General features: G+C 38.3%; 3 protein-coding genes across 3 annotated transcripts; 2 read left to right on the forward strand and 1 right to left on the reverse strand.

Moving 5' to 3' along the window:
* Positions 1–7,060: 7,060 nt before the first annotated feature.
* si:ch211-131k2.2 lies at positions 7,061–8,498 on the forward strand. Its single transcript, XM_044179739.1, has 5 exons — positions 7,061–7,198; positions 7,450–7,546; positions 7,727–7,756; positions 7,985–8,038; positions 8,198–8,498. Exons 1-5 carry the CDS (start codon positions 7,085–7,087, stop codon positions 8,287–8,289), a joined length of 387 nt encoding a protein of 128 aa, XP_044035674.1. The 5' UTR covers positions 7,061–7,084; the 3' UTR covers positions 8,290–8,498.
* On the reverse strand, positions 8,071–15,208 carry kat7b (K(lysine) acetyltransferase 7b). The gene is made up of 14 exons (XM_044179738.1): positions 15,009–15,208; positions 13,855–14,005; positions 13,508–13,756; positions 13,275–13,357; positions 12,602–12,685; positions 12,280–12,378; positions 12,031–12,141; positions 11,456–11,647; positions 10,931–11,020; positions 10,613–10,753; positions 10,392–10,485; positions 9,698–9,844; positions 9,448–9,554; positions 8,071–9,114 (listed from the first exon to the last, which is right to left on the reverse strand). Exons 1-14 carry the CDS (start codon positions 15,024–15,026, stop codon positions 9,013–9,015), a joined length of 1,668 nt encoding a protein of 555 aa, XP_044035673.1. The 5' UTR covers positions 15,027–15,208; the 3' UTR covers positions 8,071–9,012.
* Positions 15,209–18,736: 3,528 nt separating this feature from the next.
* ptges3l (prostaglandin E synthase 3 like) lies at positions 18,737–21,495 on the forward strand. Its single transcript, XM_044179748.1, has 7 exons — positions 18,737–18,980; positions 19,155–19,268; positions 19,484–19,550; positions 19,680–19,778; positions 20,239–20,328; positions 20,486–20,548; positions 20,846–21,495. The coding sequence occupies exons 1-7, from the start codon at positions 18,946–18,948 to the stop codon at positions 20,852–20,854; spliced, it is 477 nt and encodes a 158-aa protein (XP_044035683.1). The 5' UTR covers positions 18,737–18,945; the 3' UTR covers positions 20,855–21,495.
* The last annotated feature ends 364 nt before the right edge of the window (positions 21,496–21,859 follow it).

Here is a 21,859-nt window from a genome sequence, read left to right on the forward strand (position 1 = left end):
CAGACCAGCCCACATTTCCAGGTATTTTATGAGGCTGTATGTCTATTTCCAGTTCTTTGTTGAGTGTTAGACATTTACAAGTTATTTTAGTGGCACGGGCCTGCATAGGATACTGTATGTAAAATATATGAACTATAAGTATATATATGGAACCTACATCTTTGGAAAAGTACTGCTGCGTTCCTTTCACAGGTAAGAGGTTATGCCTGAGGATCTGAAATCAAACATGCTTTGTCTGCTACTCACTCACAGTTTACACCTCAACACACCTCAACACACTTCAACACCAAGTGAGTTATGGTGCATGGGCACGCCTGTGGGTGAGGGAGACAGACAAACTGAGAGAGGAAAAAACAAAAACGCTGTTAGGGAAATTCACACAGAAACTGGGCCCAGAAAAGGGAGAGAAGAAGCATGAGCGGAGTGGTAGAAGGTGGGATGGGGAAGAGGAAAAGGGGGCTGGTGGAGCGGGGGAGACATGAAGACTGAGTGACTGAGTGAGTGAAGTGCTGAAGGAGGGTAGGAGAGGATGAAGGGGGGGGCTTTCCTGTCGCCATTCCTGCCTGCCCACATAGACAGCCCGAGAAAGAAAGAGAGAAAGAGAATATCTGGGCGGACTGCAGGCCACATGACATTCTCTCTGGGTCCCTTGCTTTTCCTCCACACTGAGTGATGTGCTCCCTCCCTCCCTTCCCGTTCCCTCCCCCTCTCCCTCCCTTCCCCTGCCCTTCAAAGCTTCGACATGTCATCTCCCACCACAAAAACAGAGGTGGGAAGACTCGCTGGCGCTACCGCTGCCTCAGGGTGTCTGGCACTAAAGCTGCCTGCAAATACAGCAGGGAGAGGAGGAGGAGGAGGAGGAGGAGGCAGAGGGAAGAGACAGAGAGAGAAAGACAGAAGGAGGGAGGGAAGGAGGAAGAAGGAGATAGAGACAGAAAGCTCAAAAGAGAGACACAGAGAGAAGCAGAGGCGCAGGACGGTGTGCATTAAACAGGACTCGTAAAGCCCTGGGCATCAAAGTGTGTGTGTGGACAGGAGCTGTTATTAAGGTGGAGATGAGCCCTGTCTATTTTTTAAAGTGACAATGCTGAAACCGCACTGTCTGCCTCTTATGTCTCTCTGTCTCGCACACAGCAGCAGCTGACTGAAGTTTATGAAGAGGGATTGAGGGAAACATTTCTCAAACTATGGGAGGAAACCTCTCGGATGCAGAGCCGGGACACAGCTCTAGCTGTGTGGCCAGTCCCACCATCAGAACCACAAAAACACAATGATACCCATAAAGGCTGAACAAATGGGATGAATTGTACTAAGCTTAATGTAAAATGTATGTAAACCACAGGCCCATAATTGAACGTATCTTCTCTGATTCGAATGTAATTTTCTCCAGGACACTGTAGTATTTTCTATGACTCTAAATACATACCATGGACAGCCGTTCCTTGTGAATAAACGATTCCAGGCCAACTGTTTGCAGCTCGGATACCACGAAATTTGCAGATTGATTTAAGGAGCAATTATGCACTTGGCTTTTGAACCTCTGAGGCTTTGGGAATGAATTGGTGATTGGCTCCTCGACAAAATAAGCACATCTGACCGAACAAGGCCTTGCCATAGGCTGAGAGTGTCGAAGAAGCCACAAGAGCCCAGCAAACAAGAACATCAGTATCAACAGGGCCAAGTGTGGGCCTCTGGGGACCCGTGGGTTCTGACCTGAGAACCAACAGATGAGCACTGTAATGAGGCTTGGGAAAAGGCAACAAACAATCATACTGGGACAAAGGGAGTCAACATGTTGATGACCCACTTAACAGATAAGGACTAAAACTTAAAGGAAAAGTTTGACATTTTGGGAAATACTTTATTGGCTTTGTTGCCGAGATTTAGATGAGAAGATTGATACCACTCTGGTGTCTGTACGCTAAATATGAAGCTACGGCCAACAGCCGGCTAACTTAGCTTAGCACAAAGCAAAGCACATAATGCAAACTAATTTGAAAACAAGTTAAATGTTTCACCTGACCTAAATATCTAAAGGTAAGCTAATGCAACACTAGTGTTTTGCCAGCAAAGGAATACCACTGAGTGGTGACAAAATGATAGCGCAAGCAGCTAACATAACTTGTAATGTAACTTTCTGACAGTACTAATATGCAAATATCGAACAGTACAAGGTCATGACACAGTTTCCAGCCATTTGCCAATGAAAGAATTCTTTTTTAAGAATGATGCCAGAACAGTAACAACACTGAGGAAATGTTTATTTTACTGAACATTTCCTCACAGTCATGAGGTAACACTGAAACACAAACCCCTCACAATCATTTTGAATAACTTCAAAGCCAAGAATCAGCTGCTTCTAACACAGGCCTCTCAAGGCATATCTGTCTGCTGCCCTTTGTGTTTGAGGAAGCTCCAGTGAACCTCCGCCACCTGACATCAGCTCCAAAAAAGCGTGACCACTGTTGATAAGACATCCACACAACCTGCCGATGCCTGAGTGTGCAGGCGGGAAAATGCCTTTGTTATCTAATAGTGATGACAACCGCTCGAGTCGATATGGCATTGCTTTGGCGTTTGGTGGTGAGATACAAACACACAAAATACACCAAATACACATCACATGCTCCTTTTGGTGCACGACTGGTGCAGCCAATCCAGTGACCCCAGCCTGTCTCACACTGTTAAGACACATAGAGACAGAATCATCACAGTACCAGCCTAAAGCCCCCAGTATGAGCATGCAAAGGCAGACAGTGGTATTTCATTCTCAGAGAGCCTTGAAGAGCCAAATGTACGCCTCTCTAGTGAAACCACACTAAAGAGCCACAGGGCACCAAACGGGAAAAACAACTTGAGGAACAAGAGAGTTAGGAGGCATCCAGGCTAACTGCAACAGTGAATACTCCTATGATAATTTATAGTTAGGCCTACATGTAAACTAGGTTGTACCGCCTACCATTGTATGGATGGAGTCTTAACCATACAATGTCTGATCTATTCTGGTGTGTGATACTTAAACATGAAAACGATTTGCATGATCTCACTGAAGGTGATATGGAAATAAATAAATAGTCATCTGTTTTAAGGCGGTGCAGTTCATTTGTGGTTGTTATCTCATAAAGACATATTTATTAGTTTTGCTTATAGATGTACCTTCGTATCACGGCTTAGTCTGTTCAGAAATCGGGCTGTGGATCAAAAATAATTCACAGAACAGCATCATTTCCTAGTGATGGTACTGTGAAGCCAACATTTTTTTAAACTTAAAGAGTTCAAAAGTGTTTTATGGTTATGCACATTGTGGTCTGAGCAGATGTCATTACACAGAGTCCCAAGTTTTTGCGAAACTAGCATTTTGCAGCAACAAGGTTTTCATCTTTTAATAATTTAATATAGTTGTAACTTCACCAGTTCGCTGTGAACAACAACAAATATCCAGATTTCTTTGTGGTGGTAAAAATATTGTATGCTGGTACTTGAATGTTTCAATTTAAAAACTCACAAACAGAACACAAATGAACCATAAAAATCAAAGGCAAATCATAATAAGTGTCACATTGCCCCTGACCAAGGCAGTACTTGCACATTCTTTCATTTTTGGATACGTCAGCCAAGCATACAGACAACAAGCTAACAACACATAAATTTATCACGAGGACTTGAGGAAAATATCTCCAGTGAGGTAGAGGCAACATTTTGTCACTGAAGCAATAACACTGCAGGTTTTGGTGCTTTGATTTCATCTGTTAGACAACACTGTCACCTGCTGGATGAGATGTATCTGGTCGCAAACATTTAAGAAGTGCTACAGCAGATAAATCTATCATTCACAAAAAGAAAGAATAAATGCAGTGGTGAAAAGTAATTCACAAATACTTTACAGAGGACATTTGCTGATTGAACTTAGCATTTAAATGTCAATTATAGTTTTAGTACATTTCAGCAAATGTTGAATTGAAACCCAACTCTTTGTTACTATTTTAGTCAACCTGCAATATCAAAGTAGCAAGGACACTAATATTTAAAGTTATGTGCTCACCTTAACTCTGAGTTTAAGATGTCTACATAGGAGCATGGTTTTTGACATCACAAAGGGTTAGAAGATATTAATGGTCCACTATGCAATTTATACAAGCGCGATGTGGAAACACATACACTGTGAATAGACTTTTCAGTGAAGTAGAAGACATCTTTCAAGATTTGCATATTCATAGATTCTGTATTTTTCAATGAGGAAGAAGGAATAGATGTAATTTCATAACATTTTAACTAGGTAATTTAACTTTTGTGGAAAAACCATATCAGACAAATTATTATTCAAAAATATTTTGTATTGAAACAGGTCTGGGGGAGATCTTTGAGTAAAACACTTACATTAAATAGTGCACTGGCTACCCTTTGTCGCTTTTCTTTACTTGACTGAACAGCTCCAGTAAAGCCCACTTAGTTCCATGAATGGACTCATTTGTCAGTGTTAAGATGGATCCAGATTGTGTGCAGATAGCAGGTCTAACAGCCGGCCTTAAAGCCGCTCTGTCAGGCTAAGAGGTGATGATAGAGGATCTGTGGGGCTTGACTTATCTGTAAACACAGTATCTGTCAACAGGAGATTATGGCCCGCAGCTCTAATAATGAGGTGTCCTCGACTGGTTTTTGCCAGGCAGCGCCACCTTGTGTCATTTATCTGTACGTAGCTGCAGCTTTTCTTAGGTGAGGAATGAAATAAAATTATATTGATTAGATGATTAGTTTATTCTAAGACTATTTCTATAAGACCCGTTCTATAAGGAAAGTGGCGAGTCTAGTAAACTGACAACATGGTGGCATTTACTAAACGCCATATGAAAGCAGTTATTCACAGGACTCACAGGAGTGGAAAAGATGATGATTTTTATTACTTCAGACCACAAAGAAATTATGCACAGATACTGTATACTGTATCTGGCATGTACAATTTCCCTGTCTGATGATGACCAATGTAATACAGCAGGCTGCGTCTTACTGGCAATATTCGCAGATGAATTAGTGTCCCAAGTCAAGCCAATAAGTGTCAGCAAATTCAAAGTCTGTAAATCCATGAAAGATGTTTGGACACTACTTATAACTCTCTAAGATGAAGCAAACAAAGGGGAGTCCCTTGGAAATACTGAATTCACCATTTAAAACCTGCCTTAAAGGGGCACTCCAGCTATTTAGCATATCACTTTATTAAATATAAAGTTAGAGGACTCACAAGACAGATTAAAAAAAGAGAGATCAAAATCTAAGCAGCAGAGGCCGAGATATCCTGACTTTATGTCTCTAGTATGGGCCAAGTTCCAGTTCCAAAAAATTTCACAGCCTGAGTAATCCTCATGATGAGTAAACTGAACTTCATGTGTAAAATCTATGAAGTGCACCTTTAAAACCTCAACTTAATGAGCTGGACCATTGAGGCCTATGTGGTTAATGTTGCTATTTAAGTCAACATCTCAAAATCATAGCCTACTCAGACAGAGGACAACCTGTTATTGGCTAAATTAAGAATTGTATGGCAGCATGGAATATGAGATTGACTGTTTATTTCAAAATCTACCAAAGCCTCAATAAAAACCAGTATACATTAAGTATGCTTTATAGTAACACATGATGTTGTCTATATGGACGGGTTGCTCCCAATACAAATGAAGCACAGTTGATCTCTTCAACCATGCATGCTCCAAAGAAGATTTTTCTTAAACTTTGTCAGATTAACATCAGACTCAACACCTGCAGTGAATCACCAGTGCGTCACATGGAGATACAGTGTTCTGTCATTACGGGAGCTCTTTGTGACTGAACCATTTCATATGCAGATGCTGTGCCTCTGATTTCTTTTGATTCAGCACTCCACGTTTGCTGCGGGTTAGACTATGTGCACATGAGGGCTGTTCAGGTGTAATTGCCTTTCAGGCCTAATTGTCCCAGGCTTTTCTTGCTTTTAGAAGCACCTGTGCGCAGATCAAAGCATTTGATGTGTGTGTCAGCTTTGTTTCAAGAGGGTGTCCTTACAGCACACAGATTGTCAAGTAATTGCCTCTCGAGAGATGTCTATAGCCAGAGTATTGGAAAAAGAGCTCACTTTTCATTAAAACAGAGCATTTAAATGGCTAAGTAAGTAAAGATCATGAAAAGGTTTAATAACAGTGCAATCATATCAGGACATGGAAAATAAATGACCCTAGTGTATATCGCATAATCAAAAAGTAACAAATATTGACATGCCGAACATTTTGAGTATTTTATGTTCAACACATTTCATAAATCTCATTGCACTTGAAATGTCAACTGGCTATTTGCAGGCGTTTATAAATAATGAGCACTTTTTTCATCATCTGCTTGACTTCTGACCATCTGTGTTACATACATATACATATATACACATCTAATCCAGCTCATTTGACCTTAGAGGTCACATCAGTGTTGCCCAATTTAATAAATCCAGAACTAGCAGTAATTCACCAAGTCAATTGGCTAACCAATAAAACACTACCTTCAAAGCAGATGGTTATATTTGCAAAGCATCGCTCAAAGATCCAGACGCGCCTGCGTGTCCTGCCCTCTTCGCCGGTGATATCAAAGAAGCATGTGCACATCACAAGGTCACAAATGAGCAACAGGGGGATATTTTTAGACCAATAGCAATCCAGATGTCAAATAAAAATGGACATGAAAGGTGACCACCTCATATGTAAATATTTAAGCTTTAATATTACTGAACATGAGGGTTTTTCTTAGAATTTAACCCAGCTTGTAAATGTTTGAGTGACATCTCAGTTCCAATTATATAAAAACTGAAGAAATACAGTATGTCCAATTGAAAACAATGTAATGTAATCAGATATTTAATGTGTAATGGCTGCAAAATACTTAATAGCTGGGGTGAAAAGAGACCACATATTGTAATAGTGCAAATCTGGAAGTTTTCAAATGCAATGGAGGCAAGTGCGTAATCATGCTTGGAAGGGAGGGGTCTAGCAGCATGGGGTATAGAGGTATAAATGCACCCTGGGTACAGTTGGGGCAGACAGACTAACACTGAGTATTTCACTGTGACTAAGAAATGGATTACTGGAAGATTCAGCTTGCTGTTGTGACTTTCTGTGCTTTGGTGCAAACCTATCAGGCACTGTCTTCTACTGTGGAAGAGGACAGAGGGCTATATAAAGACTGGCAGGTGAGCATCAGTAATTTAATGTCAGAAATTAGAGAGAATATGGGCAAATATAACTTGTTTTTATTGTAGAAATTTTCTAAATTTTCTTCTTGAGTGATAATAAATATCAAGAGATTATGAAATAAATACTGTGATTTGGTGACAATGTAGAGAATATTTAAAAAACAAAAAAATATATGCAATTCCTTTTTTTTAAATTATACTTCAAAAAAACTTTTAAAAATCAAATGTGTTATGGATTTTTCTGTCAGGATGAGTCACTGGAGGCAAGTCTGACCCACCCGCTGGCCAGTCTGATGAAAAGATCTAAAGCCCTTCACTTCTATGGACTCATGGGGAAACGCTCAGGTTGCCTCTAACCTCATTTCTGCAAAAAACATAACATGCTACAATTGTTTTTTTGTGCTTTTAAATGTACTCTTTTTGAGGGCTCATTATACTGTATATGGCAGTGATAATTAATATGAAAGCTGGTACATTTTATATAATACATTATAAATACATTTGGTAACTTTTTCCCCCTCACAGGTATAAAGAAACATTTTCAAGTGAATAGACGTAAGTAGCTTGATGTTACTTTCAGACTGTACGATGTTAATGCCGCTTAAAACTAGCAATCCTCTCTAAACTGCTAATATGTATTTGAAAACATGATTTGACTGATGATACCTTAAAAAAAACACTTTTCAATCTAAATAATTTGTTTCTTTCATGGAAGCATCATTATTACATTATAACCATGAAACTGCTACTTTGGAAATCTGAGCATCTTTCTCATATTTGTAGGAAATAAAGGAGAGACGTTTGTGGGCCTGATGGGAAGAAGCCTTTCCAGTGGAGGTAAGCACAAATACCAAGAAACAAAATATAACTAATTTTAAAATATCAAGGCAGCTTTATTGATATTAAAAATATCTAGTTGCTAATACACACTTATCAACTATGATTAAAAGTACAAAGCAAAGACAGTCCCATTAAAATGTTTTCTGTTTATTACAGAATCTTTAACCAGAATAATTCCATCTGCAACAACCACTGAGATCGATGTTTCGGAGAAACCACACAAGCAAGGTATGATTGTATCAGTATAAAAACCTGAGGTTGTTTTATTTCTATGTGCATTCTTACAGTGGTATTGTCGTCACTTTTTATATTCTCTGCAAATTAAAAATATCTGAATTTATTATCCCACTATTTGGCAGGTTTATCAGAGGAATGGATCCAAATCCTGTATTGATGGAGCTTGAAAAAAGAAGTACATAATACTATGATCTATACAATTTTACACCAACCAAAGACATTACCATACATCATACTCCTCAAAATACACTCTGCTTACTGTTTCAATTCATGCTAACAATTATTGTATTAATCCTAAACAAAAGCTACCATCTGGAAAAAGCACATTTCTTGAATGAAATAAAAATAACAGCCTGTAAGTGCTGCCAAATGTAGAGATGTTTTTGTTTTAGTTTTTGCAAAGCAAAACATTCATGTTATCCACCACACTGGAACATTTATCATTTAACATTCAAAGCTTAGTAGAAGTAGGCAGTTTTAAAACAAATAGGACAAACAGATTCTCTACTGTTAATTGTTTGACAATGTTTAAGTCAAGAATCATTGGACTTGGAACGTATGGTGCTTAAAACATAAATCAAAGTAAAATATAAAAGTAAAAAAGTTCTGACACAAATAAGCAGGGTAAAAACATGAAAGAAAGAAAGGTCTTTATTGACAGTTTGTAGGTCTAGGCTACTTGTGGCTGGTGAGGCTAGAGGTGAGTTCATTCAGTAGCCTGAGGATCTTAGTGCTTATGTCCCTTTGGGAGGGGTCCACTTTAGGGAGCTCGGGTCAATGGTTTTGTTGCTATTTCCCCGCTTGATCTCTTTCGCTTTCCACTCATCAATCAGGTCCTGGGAGGAAGAAAAAAGTTGTTAAAAGTTGTAAAAAACTGGGCCGTCAAATACCATGAGTAAATGTGAGTCACATAACAGGAAAAACATGCATTAGGAAATTTAAGGTCCAATATTCACTGAAATATACAAAACAACATGAGCAAAAGTTAAACTCATGTCCATTCTAGTTAAATGATTTGTTTGACAGGAAGAAAATATTTAAATAAGTATTTAACCTTTAACTTTTCATTTAGATATGGGAATTCAGCAACATGATCTCTTAATATGAAAATAAAGTCAACGGTAAAAAACAAAACAGAAACAACACAGGCCAGTGGACCGGCATCTTACCTGTCGCTTCAACACTAAGTGTTTTCCCTTCCAATACTTCAGCATCTGAAGAGACTGCAGGGTGCTCACAATGTCCACCGGATTGACAGCAGTTTCCTGACTGATCTCTGTGCATCAAGCAAATATTACAACAGTAAATATGTTTTGTATATGCATGTGTGTACTTTGCTAAAGACAATCTTTTCATGTGTTAATAAATCTTTCCCACCAACAAGTGGGCAGCCTGCTTGAATTCTGTGTTCTCACTCACCTTTGATGGAGATCTCCTTGCCTTGGAAATTACACATGTATCTGAGTAATACTTCCTTCCAGTAGCTACGGTAACTGATGAGGCCCAGGTCAGACAGAGGCCTCTCCGGTGAGCCCACCTTCTCCTCCACTTTGGACAGGAGGTAGCCTAAACAAAGCGCAGGACACTCTTTACATTAAAAATCCACATTTCATCATTTCAGACCATAATAGTATTTAAATAATATTGATTTCATTCCTTAATGCCAAAAATACATCAGTGTTTCAAATTCAAAAATTTAATCAAGAATAAATCTGAGAAGACATCTCGCAGTGGCTCATAAATTTACACACAAACTCCATAATGTGCTTTACTTAATGCTAGCTATTACAAGTGGATATACAGAGGGTAATCATAAAGTCGCAAACAACTGTACAGTCTCATACAATCTAATGCAAAAGCACTGGATAAACATTGCTGAATTGAAGCTGATATTAGAAATATTCTGCAGTTTATTAACTAAGCAAGAACTGATCAAATCTTACATGACTCTACAGATTATACGATTCAGCAGCTGCATTTAAAAGATCATTAAGCTCAAGAAAACTGGGTGGAATAAAAGTTTACCTAAAGAGTGTAAAAAAAGATGAGACTTAAGATTAAAGCAGTTGACTTTGTTCAAATTAGAGAAAAATCTGTGTTAACATATACATACTGAAGTCAATGAGCATCTTGCCAAAGCCCTGCCTCATGTACTGCGGCATTGTCAGGATACAGGATACATTGTAGTTGAGAAAGGAATTCTTCTCCTTGAAGTAATAAAAAAAGAAAGAAAGACATTGCAGTTGCTTCTGTATACAAAAATATAATTTATACAATATATAATTCTTATATACACACACCATACAGTAAATCTAAACTTGTTTTTCCACTTACCTTGGAAAAGTATCCCACTAAATGGCAGCCAGTGTTGTCGGCCTCAGTCATGACGTAGAAGAGAAAAGGCTCCACATCGTAGTACAGCGTTTTGTGGTCCAAGAAGAGCTTGGCAAGTAAACATAGGTTCTGGCAGTAGATCTGGGGATAAAATGGCACTTACTCCCTTTATTATAGTTGCTTATTTGATTGTCTTAAAAGTAAGATGTCACTGTCTGTGATGCTTACTTTACAGATATATTTGTAACCAATCTCCCAATATCGACAAAACCAGACAGAGTAAAGAAAGCAGAAATTTTAAAGTCTGAGTCTCCCTACCTTATTCTTTTTGCCGTCAACTTCAAACACAGATATAGCCCCTTTTCTGTACACCTCATCTCCTGGAGGATGCTTCCACACACACTTGGCCTGAAAAGACACATAATAAAACAGTGTTATTTCCAAAGAACTCAGAGAGTATGAACACATACGTTGAATACATATATTTGAGGGCCATAATGCAGTGTTCATACGCATGACATGTAATATGAATAACAAACAGTTATTTGCCAAAATTCTTTATCCAATTTTTTTTAATCAACTAAAATTCATAATTTCTTAACTATGGATGGCACAATCTATAAATGTAGTTACACAACATTTTAGCACTATTTTTAGCTTTAATTATTATGAACTATCAGTGTATCTGGTAGTTTATTCAGATATCAGACTTTTCTATACATTAGATATCTCACAAACAGACAAACAAAAACAAATATACAATTAAAAACTGCGGCTCAACAGTATTTGGCATGACATTAATGGTGTATCACAGACTTGGAGATTTCAGTCTCCGACACTCACCATGTGTCGCCTGAGAATGGTCTGGCTCTTCATGTACTTGAGGCAGAATTCGCAGACGTAGAGGCGACCCAGACGTGCGTACTCCTCAGGATAGGGTGAGTGGTACCAGGTGTCCAGCTCGTAGCGGCCAAACAGGATGGTCTTGATCATGTTACTGCCCTCAGTGATCTGACCCTGGATACGCAGCTTCTCCTGCAGGAGGGAAGACAGAAGGGGATACATAGTGTTACTGCTAGTCTTAACATCAACCTATGTGATAACGTTATCCAGTAAAACCTGTTATAATAACATACTGAAAATGGGTCACTATTGGCTATTCAGATAAGCAAGTACATGAATGTGGAAACAGGAAGATACACAGCAGGATCAGTGTGTTTGTACCCAACACTAAAGCAGGTAACACTTCACAGAGGACCACTGGAGATTATTGCCTCAGTCATATCTTCTACTTTAGTTCAGTTTTAGAAATACAAAGGGTTTTTCTTATACATTAACTGGTATTTATAACCAATTTTTTAGTATATAAAACCTTAATGCAAGACTGACACTGATGGAGATATGAAACAGTCCATTACCAGATCTTCAGATGCACGGGCCTGGGCTTTTCTGAAGAGCTCCAGGTCGTAATCACTGGTGATGTTCTCCAGCAGAGGCTCTCTGGTGTTGGCGTGTGTCTGCCGATGCTCCTGTGGACCAGACAGAAAGAGGAATAGAGATAAGACGCTATACCATCCAATATGCAAATATACCATTGGCATGCCAGTTGTAATAGTGACACACAATGTGCAAGTGAACAACTTCATGTTGGAGTGCCAGTGAGGTACCATGTGCTTTTCTTTCTGCTCCTTCTGAAGGCCAGAGTTTCGCCCCTTCCTCATCTCAGCCACCTGCTCTTTGTATCTGCTCTGTTTCGATGTTGGTGTCTGAAAATAAAGATGGAAATACATTGACTTTCATGATAACATCCGACCTGTAAAATAGCAACTATAATTTGATATATATTGTCAGCACATTAGACAAAACAGTAAGCAATTCAGTGGCGGACCACCTGCACACTATCAATTGTGCGGTCCTACATAACATTTGTATGCTTCCTGTTAGAAAGTAAACCTAATTAATGTGATGCAAATCATTGCAAAGAGAGACCTGGTGACGAGTTGCATGGCGTGAGTTGCTTTCCTCCTGCCCCTTCACCTCCTCCTCTTGTTTCTCGCGGCTGATGGCTTTCACCTAAAATGAAGAGTAATGGAAGGATTGTAGTCTGTTTAAAAAACAACAACAAAACAGCTCACTTCTCCCAGTCTTGTTATTTCTTTCTGAAATAAGTCTGAGAAGGATGAGATGCAGCTCAAACTGTCAAATATTTTTTGTGTGTTGCTAGGCTTATTATCTTATTGTATGATACAGCTTTTATAATTGTTTTTTTTTTGTATTGTTTGTCTATAAATCAGTGTTATGGTCAGGACAATCTAACTGAACTTCCCCTTGCTACCATAGAAGGTTAAATAAAAACCACAGTTCTACACTGTTGCATCTGACCATGATATTAAATACCCATTATTTAAATTGACTGATGAAACTAAAAGTAGACAGGCATTATGTAAAATATATGTACACATATCATAAATATTAGAAGGATTACATCATGAAAGGAAAAATAAGTAATGGAAGCAAAAATACAACTAATACTATTATATAATATCAAGTCAATGAGAAACTGCTGTCAACGGTGTTGGACAAGCAATTGAAATATATCTTTAGACTTAAACAAACAACTTAAAGATAAAAGGATCTACAATGTTTTTTTTGAGACACTCACCTTGCATTCGTCAGCAGAAAGATTGTGGTAAAGAGGGCAACCTGATACAGCAAAATGGCGTTCATGTTTTCCTGTGAGGTGACCTGGGCAAATTGAGAAAAGGAGGTAATTTATTTTAATACAATGGCATTATGATAGCACAGGATGTCACTGAATACTAATCAAATTATAAATAATCAGAGATAACCTTGATGAACCTATGTATAACATTTTTAAAAGGGAAGGGATTTTACCGAGCGAATTGCATCCCGGCGTAGGACATTTCATGTTGAAGTTGTAGGTCTCGTGACAGCGGCGCCGTTTGGGTCGATGGGAGAGGTCCTTATCTGAGTCTCTGTTGGCTTGATCTTTGGCCTGGCTCTCATCATGGGAGGCATTGGGGCTGGAGATGTCCAGCTCAGATTCAGAGGAGGGAGCATTTCCTGTGGGTGTCAATGGTGGAGATTCATCATGGTCCGCAGCTCGCTTCAACTCCGGAGTATCTAAAGCAAAAGGAGTCAAACCACCACTTTAATTAAACAGCTGTGATGAAGAACACTGTAAAAGCTTTATATTTCATTTACAGGATATGTTGGCCAACCCTGAGAGCTTTGGCTAAGGCGAGTAGAGGCTCTGGTGAGGCGCTGTCTCTTGTGCATGTTCCCATCGCTTTCTGAACTATTGGTCTGTTCTCTTTCAGCAGAAGAGTCCGAGTCTTCAGTACCATCTGAACCACTCCCGGCCATATTTCTCTATCAGGGGAAAAAAACTTACATGAGGCATCCTACACAAATTCTGTAATCATGGTACAATTCATGGTTTGCTGTGCCAATGCAAGTGTCAGTGATGTAAATTACAGTCTGTCTTGCAAAGCACTATCAATGAGGCTTGCTTGTTAATGTTGATTTCGTATTCATAAAACCAGCACCTAAATCCGGGACAACAGGATGCTTGTGTCCACTGTTTCTATCCAGCTAACTCTAATCTTGCTTTAAAAGAAAGGCCACAGACAGCTGATAGCTCACTGTTAGCAGGATCTGTAGTATGCAAACACCGGTGAATAACGTTTGCGGCTAACTGTTATATTTTACCAGTTAGCATTTGATACTTTTCAAAGAGCAACTAGTCAAATAATGTTACAGTTGCTAGCCGTAGTTGTGGCTACATAACAAAGTAGCTAACCGGGTTTGTACTTCAGCAACCTTTTATTATTGTTAGCTTAGCATGCCGCGTTAGCTAAACTGCACCCGTTTTCTCATACGGCTAAGACTGTGGCACCTAACTGCATTAACATATCTCGCAGTTTAAGATGTAGTGCTTCTTGGTGAGCTTCCATACCGTATCTATTAACCTATTAACATATTATTGACATAATACCAGCTATTGTGGTCTTATGGTAAATTCGGCATACATATGACCCACAAAACACCGTTTTATTTCAATAATACACAAGGTAAAGTTTTAGATTTGGCTTAGTTGCTCGTTACCGCCCACCAAGTTATAGTTAACTTACTTTAACGTTAATTTAAAATGTTGACAAAGCAAAATATGACAACTAATACAGTTGAAAATCAATGAAATATTAAACGCTGCTAGTTGGACTACGCGTATGCACAACTAATGCCATGTTTTGGCATGCTAAATTGTCGGATTATTGAATGGAATATGGTGGAACATTCTCCCCATCCGGAGTGGAACGCATCGGTGCTAACTTTGCTAACGTTACCCTCTTGTGCGACCTACATTTGTTCTTACCTGTCGTCTACGAGGCATTTTCACCTTGATGAGCAGTACGTCCTGTGCGTTTGTAGTCACAAATAGCAAAGCCCCCTCAAACTTTAGATAAAAAGACGAAAGAAAACTATTTATTGATTTTTTTTAGGCAGAAGTTTATATGTACACAACCTTGCCTTGGTCTCTCGCGCCACATTCAACGCACAGACAGAGCATAGAATTGCATTTCCGGTGAGAAATCTATGACGTGTGCCGCCAGACCAGCAGAGGGCGACTCTGTGCCGCAATCAAACAACTACACTGCAGCACCTTTACTTAAACTACATTTAAAACTGAATTGTGCATTTCAAATGAATAGCATTAAAACTAAATCTGACAAAAATATCAAGAACCACTACTAGCTTTTCTGGAGCTTTCAACATTATGTAATGAGCTTCCTCGGCCAATAAGAGCTTAAATGCTTACGTTTATGAGTGGTGTGCCAGTATAAAACTGCATATGCTGCTGGATCAGTGTGAAATGGCATAATCAGAGCCACTGATGAGAGTAAGATTTAAAATCAGAAACACATTTTCCAACAGTTTCATATCAACATAATTCAGACTGAAAAATGTTGACAGCTCTGTGGCTGTTAAATGCTGTGAATGACTTAGCAATGTATCCTCCTGGTACACAGAAACCTGCCTCTAGATGCACACCAATGTTATAATGTTACCAGGCTATATGGTGTAATCAATAGTACACATATTGTCATTTCAGACTATCTGAAGATAGATCACAGTGACAAAATACCCCGAGGTCTATGCCAATCATATCTATGCCTGTAGAAATCTGCTTATGTATGATGAAGTATTTATGGTGAATAATAAATTATATACTGGTAAATGATCCGCGACGTCGAGCATTGTATAATGTAATGTGTGATTGCCTTCCACTAATAAATTAAACATAGCAAAAACAAGTGGTATTTCAGTCTAAGTATTATTTGGTTGGTTGGCTCTACATTTCTGTTATCGATTAGTCAGACTAGCTATGGTGGCTAGGCTATCAATAGCGATGTTCTAGCTCCAATATGAGCTTTTAGGTACATCAGTAAAGATGATATTACTTTACTGTCATTTCAAAAGCATCGCACATATCACAACAACAGAACGGCGGCAGAAACTTATACATTCCTTTATTTTATTTTACAGCGATATGTTGTGCTAACATTGTCAATAAAGAAAGGAACACATTTAAATTTCCGGCAGTGCTTGTGAAAAACTAAATCATTGGCATCACATCTGCATATACATCAGGGGGCGGTACAGGTGTGAGTGGCTTACAGCTGAAACAGTATGTGCCGGTGGAACAGCGGGATCGGCATATTTGTAATTTCTAATGTCGGATGAATATAGTATAGATGTTAACAGATGAAGCACTTTGTCTGTGAGCCTGGGTTTCAGACTTAAAAGCTAACTTAGCTACATCAAAGCAACATAGGTGCACGTTTTTTTAGCTGAATGCTACAGCATTGGGTGGTGGATTACTATTGAGCAAACTTCCTGCAATATTACTCTAAACCAGCACCAAAATTAATATACCTGTGTTTGTGCATGCTCGGTCATCAATTCATATTCATATCATAGAGAACATTGTGTCTGCTTTTATTTTTGCTAATGATATGATGATATATTATTATTGTGAGGTAATACAGCTTTAAAGGTTCTGTATATACGATTCTGAACATTAATATAGCAGAAAATGGAGTCTGGTGAGCAAAGTGTCTGTTTGTTTTGGTCTGAGATGCCGGTGCTCTAGTGGACATTTAGTGGCAGTGAATGTTGCATACAGTACCTTTAATTTGGCATGTCTACACTGCATTACAACATAATAACATATCAATAAACACAACAATAAAAGCAGATATCATTGTGATGTGCTGACTTTATAAGTTCTTTACTTTTAAGATAAAAAACATTCAAAACTAGTTTTAAATGTCCATCAAAATAAATGGAAAACGGTGCCATCTGATATTATTGTTTTGTTCTGTAAATGATTAGGCTGATGCAAGTGTCCCACTTTCTGCGTTTTAAATTATTTTATGATTAGAGGCAAAAAAACCCCAACAACATAGCATTTTAAATTTAGATGAGGACAATACAGTGTTTATACTATTTCTAGAACTGATTCTTTCTATGTAGTAGGAGTGTATCCTGCACAATCCAATCATCCTACAATATACTTTATGTATGATATCCCGTGCAGATGTTGTGACTGGAAGTATGAGCACATTTAGCCGCTAACCAAACATAAAACCATTTGTGCACTGCAGATAAATGATCATATAAACCTGATTCTGACCTGAACGTGAATCAGACTTGAAAGGCAATGAATACAGTACTTGTCATAGTGAAAAAGTAAGGCTGCACAATTAATCGAAATAGTATCGAAATCACAATATGGCCAAGTGCAATATTCAGATCGCAGAAGCTGCAATTTTTTGATGAAGGTAAAATGTGTGACAAAGTAGCATTATAATGAAGCACTGTAGTGCTGCAGATGCCCTGGCTTACAAATCTTGTTCTCCAGATCCACTATTTTACTCTGTCTCTTTTTTCCTCTCCTTGAAATATGTGTCCCTTTCTTTAAAATGAAATATCTGTATTGGCCTGAAATGAACATTTCTGCCGAGATGAGCAATGTGCATTGTGCAAAAAATGTGCATATATCGGTATCAGCATCAGCCAAAATGAGTTGGAAAATATCGGATATCTGCAAAAATCCAATATCGTGTCCCTATATACAGCATATGCTGTATATAGGGACACTGTGCTTCATCAAGCTCTATCAATCAGATCAATCAATCTATCAGATGTTCTCCATTCTAAGCCTGGGGGAGAAAAAACGAATGAAAAAAGAACGACATCCGAAGGTTCTGTCATCGTTGACCATAAGGCCATCCCTCGCAAGGCGCAGATGTTCCAGGTAGCTTTCGATGAACTCTTCAAGGCACACTTCATCTTCACTGTGAACTACCATGAATCCCTCAACAGTGCCACATTGCCATATTGTGTGACCTATGCTATTGAGGACTGGTTGTCCACTGTTAGGACAACATGCTATTGTAAAGCCAATGCTGTTTTATATGTGGTGTGCTTGTTGTTCAAAATACAATTTCACTTGAACTAAAAACTTCTTTGTATTGGTGTCTTTTTTTCTTCTTTTTTATAGTTGTGACTCCCTACAGTGTTTTTAAAATACAAATCAAATACACAAGAGTTCAATATTGAGTTAAATTGTATGTCCTCTCTAGTGTTAATATGGCAGCAACTCTATTTAGTGTTAAAAAAAGATACACTGGTGGTGTTAAGTTTTGACACCACTCACTAGTATTGTGTAAACTCAACACTGGCCTCTGTTGACTAGTGTCAACTGATCTATGCATACTTCCTTTGATGAAAATATATAGAATAAAAATGCAGTGCAGCCTCTTCCGCAGTGGTGAGTTAGTCTCCTCATCACTTAATGTAGTCTACAAAGACAGAAAAACTAAAAAGAACGGTTTAAATAGTCTGAGTGGAATTTACATCATGTGTTTACTGACTTCCATGGTTCCCAATGCTGTTTATACATTTTCAGATGTCCAACTTGTTGACATACACTTCTCTGTTTTGTGTCTCCCTGCCCCCACCTCCACCCTCTCAGCACCCAGTCGGGGGAGGCTGAAATATTGGAGAACCCAGAAGGTGCATCTGTTTTCTCGAGTGTTCCACTGACAGACTGTAAAGGGCAGGGGAAGGGGCTGTGGCAGGCAAGTCTCCCAGCAGCTGATACCAACTGCTCTATATATAGCCTCCAGGGCCTGGCCGCTGCATTAGAGCACACAGCCCGAACAACCAAGCCACATGCGTTTTACTTTCTGGTAGTCAAAGGAATAAGAAAGTAACTTCTCTTTTAGTTTAGCGCCAGAGTTAGAATGAACAAGCCCAAAATTGTCAGACCAGAGGAGAGGTAAGTGCAGCCAGTCTCTCTTAGAGTGATATTACTAATAGTGACCGACGCATGTGTTTTTTTTTTTACTAATCCTTTTGATTTTGAAGAGGTTTCACTCTTGAAAAAAAAAAGCTAAAACAAATTATCATATGTTTGATTCATAAGTATAATAGTTTCTCTGTGTCTTAACAGTCAGCCAGCACAGGCGCTGTGGTTTGACAGAAAGAAATATGTCACCATCAACTTCATGGTTCATAAACCTAAAGATGTCCAGGTTGATATCCAGCCAGACAAAATGATTTTATGGTGAGTTTAAACATTAGGTGGCATTTTGTTTCTCTGTTACTGAAATCTCTTTCTTGCTCTGTCTTGTGTAACATTTAGTGCAGCAACAGGGTTTGTTAAAAACCTTAGCCATTATCTTCAGGGATTGAAATGATAATGTGGCGAGTTGTCTATACTATAAAATGTTGCAAATTGTGTATATTTTTGTGTATAACCCTGTCCTGTCTTTACAACAGCTGCAAAAACAGCACAGATGATGTGTTCTACAATGTGCTGCACTTCTACGACAAAGTTCAAATCCATGTAAGCATCTGATTTTTAGGCACGATGAGACCAATGGAATATAACTCATTTTATATGTTGTATGATGAAATATGTGGTCAGTGTGATGTTGATTATAAGTGTGTTTTTATCCTTTCAACACTTTAAAAGGACTCCAGAGAAAGAGTCTATGACCGCACCATCAATGTCTTGCTAAGGAAGATGAAGCCTGATTATGCATGGCCTCGTCTCCAGAAGGATGAAGCCAAGGTAAGTCTGTGTGTGTGTGTTGAAATTGATCAGTCACAAGGTTTTCAACATCATAAATTCTCAACATTGGTCACATAGTGCGCATGCGCCAACGTGCATGCTGCCTGTTGCCGTAGCTCCGTCTCGTCGTCTTAAAGAGTTTCCCCTCGGGGATCAATAAAGTATTTCTGATTCTGATTCTGATTGCCCCACATTTATGTCTAAAAATTGTCATGACCTCAGAAATGTTTGAAGTTTTCATGTGAATTTGATGACATGTTTGTTTTCTATTGTAAAGATCACCAAGGAAGATCTAAATGGATTTTTATAGAAATGGTGATATATTTCAGAAAAACTCTTGACACACTGTGGCTGTCTCAGAAAAAACAACATGGTCTCAACACCTGGTATTTGCAAGTTTAAATGAAAATGTATCTAAAACTTTACTTTAAAATTGTGTTGTTTCTCCTTCTTTTTGCAGCCCAGCTGGATTTCTGTAGACTTTGATAACTGGAGGGACTGGGAGCATGAAGAAGATGAGGGAAAGGAAGAGTATGATAGATACCTGGATGTAAGTACATGCAATGTGTCCAGTAATAAGATCACCTAAATTCTGATAATGTTCAAGAGTTTAGGAAACAGTGCATGCACTTTGCGATATTCCCATTATTTATCTGAGGGTTTGGATTTAGGTGAGTGTGTGTAAACATTTGGCTTTCCTTTATCAGATGATCCAAGAAATGGCTAACAGTAATAAAGGAGCAACACCAGATATGGATGATCTTAGTGATGTAAGTACAGAGTTCACCCATGGGTTGCCTTGCTTCACCAATAAAAAATGGTTTATTGCCTGTAGAATAATGGGTAATACAGTAATCCCGTAAACCAACTGCTTTTATTATTGCCATGGCTTCAAACTCCACGTCATAGACAGTGAACATTCATTCTAATTTACAGACATTTAGCTCACCTTCTGTTAATATGGCATGCCATGCTGTGATGTGTGACTGTATACACTGGAAAAATCAAAAACTCATTATTTTAACGATCATTTAAATGTTGACTTTGACTTCCTTCTTCCCCTACAGTCTGACTGAGACTCACAGTACCCTCTCTGCTGTGTTGGAGGCCACTATAACTTTATTGCTCAGGATACTAAGGACAATGCAGTGTTTGCTGAAGCTTTTAATGTTTGCAGATTATTTGATGTGTTATTGTATACTGTTTTTATATATGTGATATTTTCTATGGGATTATTTATTGACATATTATTGCCCACTGTACACTGACATATTGTCAGTTTTAATAAAAACAAGTTTTGTCAGCCATGGTTTGAAAGTCATTACGATATGGTTATACGATATTGGGGTAACATCTGGGTAACAAAGTGACATCACCATGTTCCATCATCCAGAGCGCACGAAGAACCTCATTTCATCCCTTTACTTTGAACTGAGAACATTAAACCACAAGAGAACAACTTATCACTTCAACTGAAGTTAAATAACTACAGAATGCAGAATAAATTACACGGTACTGTACACAAGATGGAGTGATTCTGCATCACTTAATAAACAATAAAAAATGAATGAATGAAATCAGAAAAAAATGTGATAATGGGCTGCTTCTGCCCCTAGGCTGTGTGTTTTTGTATGTATGTATATACTACATACACACTGCAAGTGTTAAATATTTGGTGGAACTATATCTGTTCTTTCAATAAAAGTTATTAGAAAAAGGTGCGTCCACATGGCCTAGATGTGTTTTGTGTAACTGCACATGTCTCTAGTTTGATTCTAGCTGGGGACCTGTGTTGCATGTCATTCCCTTTGCTCTGTCCTCATGTTCTTTGTCTTACAATATCTATCTATCTATCTATCTATCTATCTATCTATCTATCTATCTATCTATCTATCTATCTATCTATCTATCTATCTATCTATCTATCTATCTATCTATCTATCTATCTATAACAATATATTGTAGTTGTAGTGGTATACAGATAGATAGTGAATGGCAATATAAAACAGTTGTAATTATATAAAATATGTCTTCATAGGAGAAGATATACTGTTATGGTTGAAAATACTGTACATTAATAA

Source organism: Siniperca chuatsi, linkage group LG20, assembly GCF_020085105.1.
Source record: "Siniperca chuatsi isolate FFG_IHB_CAS linkage group LG20, ASM2008510v1, whole genome shotgun sequence".
In the NCBI taxonomy this organism is placed as follows: domain Eukaryota; kingdom Metazoa; phylum Chordata; class Actinopteri; order Centrarchiformes; family Sinipercidae; genus Siniperca; species Siniperca chuatsi.

Excerpts from the sequence above, each read along its gene's own strand:
- si:ch211-131k2.2 (XM_044179739.1), top strand. The coding sequence starts at position 7,085 with ATGGATTACTGGAAGATTCAGCTTGCTGTTGTGACTTTCTGTGCTTTG. Across the intron at positions 7,547-7,726 it reads ACTCATGGGGAAACGCTCAG|GTATAAAGAAACATTTTCAA; the intron begins GTTGCCTCTAAC and ends TCCCCCTCACAG. Across the intron at positions 8,039-8,197 it reads AAGAAGCCTTTCCAGTGGAG|AATCTTTAACCAGAATAATT; the intron begins GTAAGCACAAAT and ends TGTTTATTACAG.
- kat7b (XM_044179738.1), bottom strand. Across the intron at positions 10,754-10,930 it reads TTGACGGCAAAAAGAATAAG|ATCTACTGCCAGAACCTATG; the intron begins GTAGGGAGACTC and ends TTTTATCCCCAG. Across the intron at positions 9,845-10,391 it reads CAAGATGCTCATTGACTTCA|GCTACCTCCTGTCCAAAGTG; the intron begins GTATGTATATGT and ends CGCTTTGTTTAG.
- ptges3l (XM_044179748.1), top strand. The coding sequence starts at position 18,946 with ATGAACAAGCCCAAAATTGTCAGACCAGAGGAGAG. Across the intron at positions 18,981-19,154 it reads ATTGTCAGACCAGAGGAGAG|TCAGCCAGCACAGGCGCTGT; the intron begins GTAAGTGCAGCC and ends GTGTCTTAACAG. Across the intron at positions 20,329-20,485 it reads AGTATGATAGATACCTGGAT|ATGATCCAAGAAATGGCTAA; the intron begins GTAAGTACATGC and ends TTCCTTTATCAG.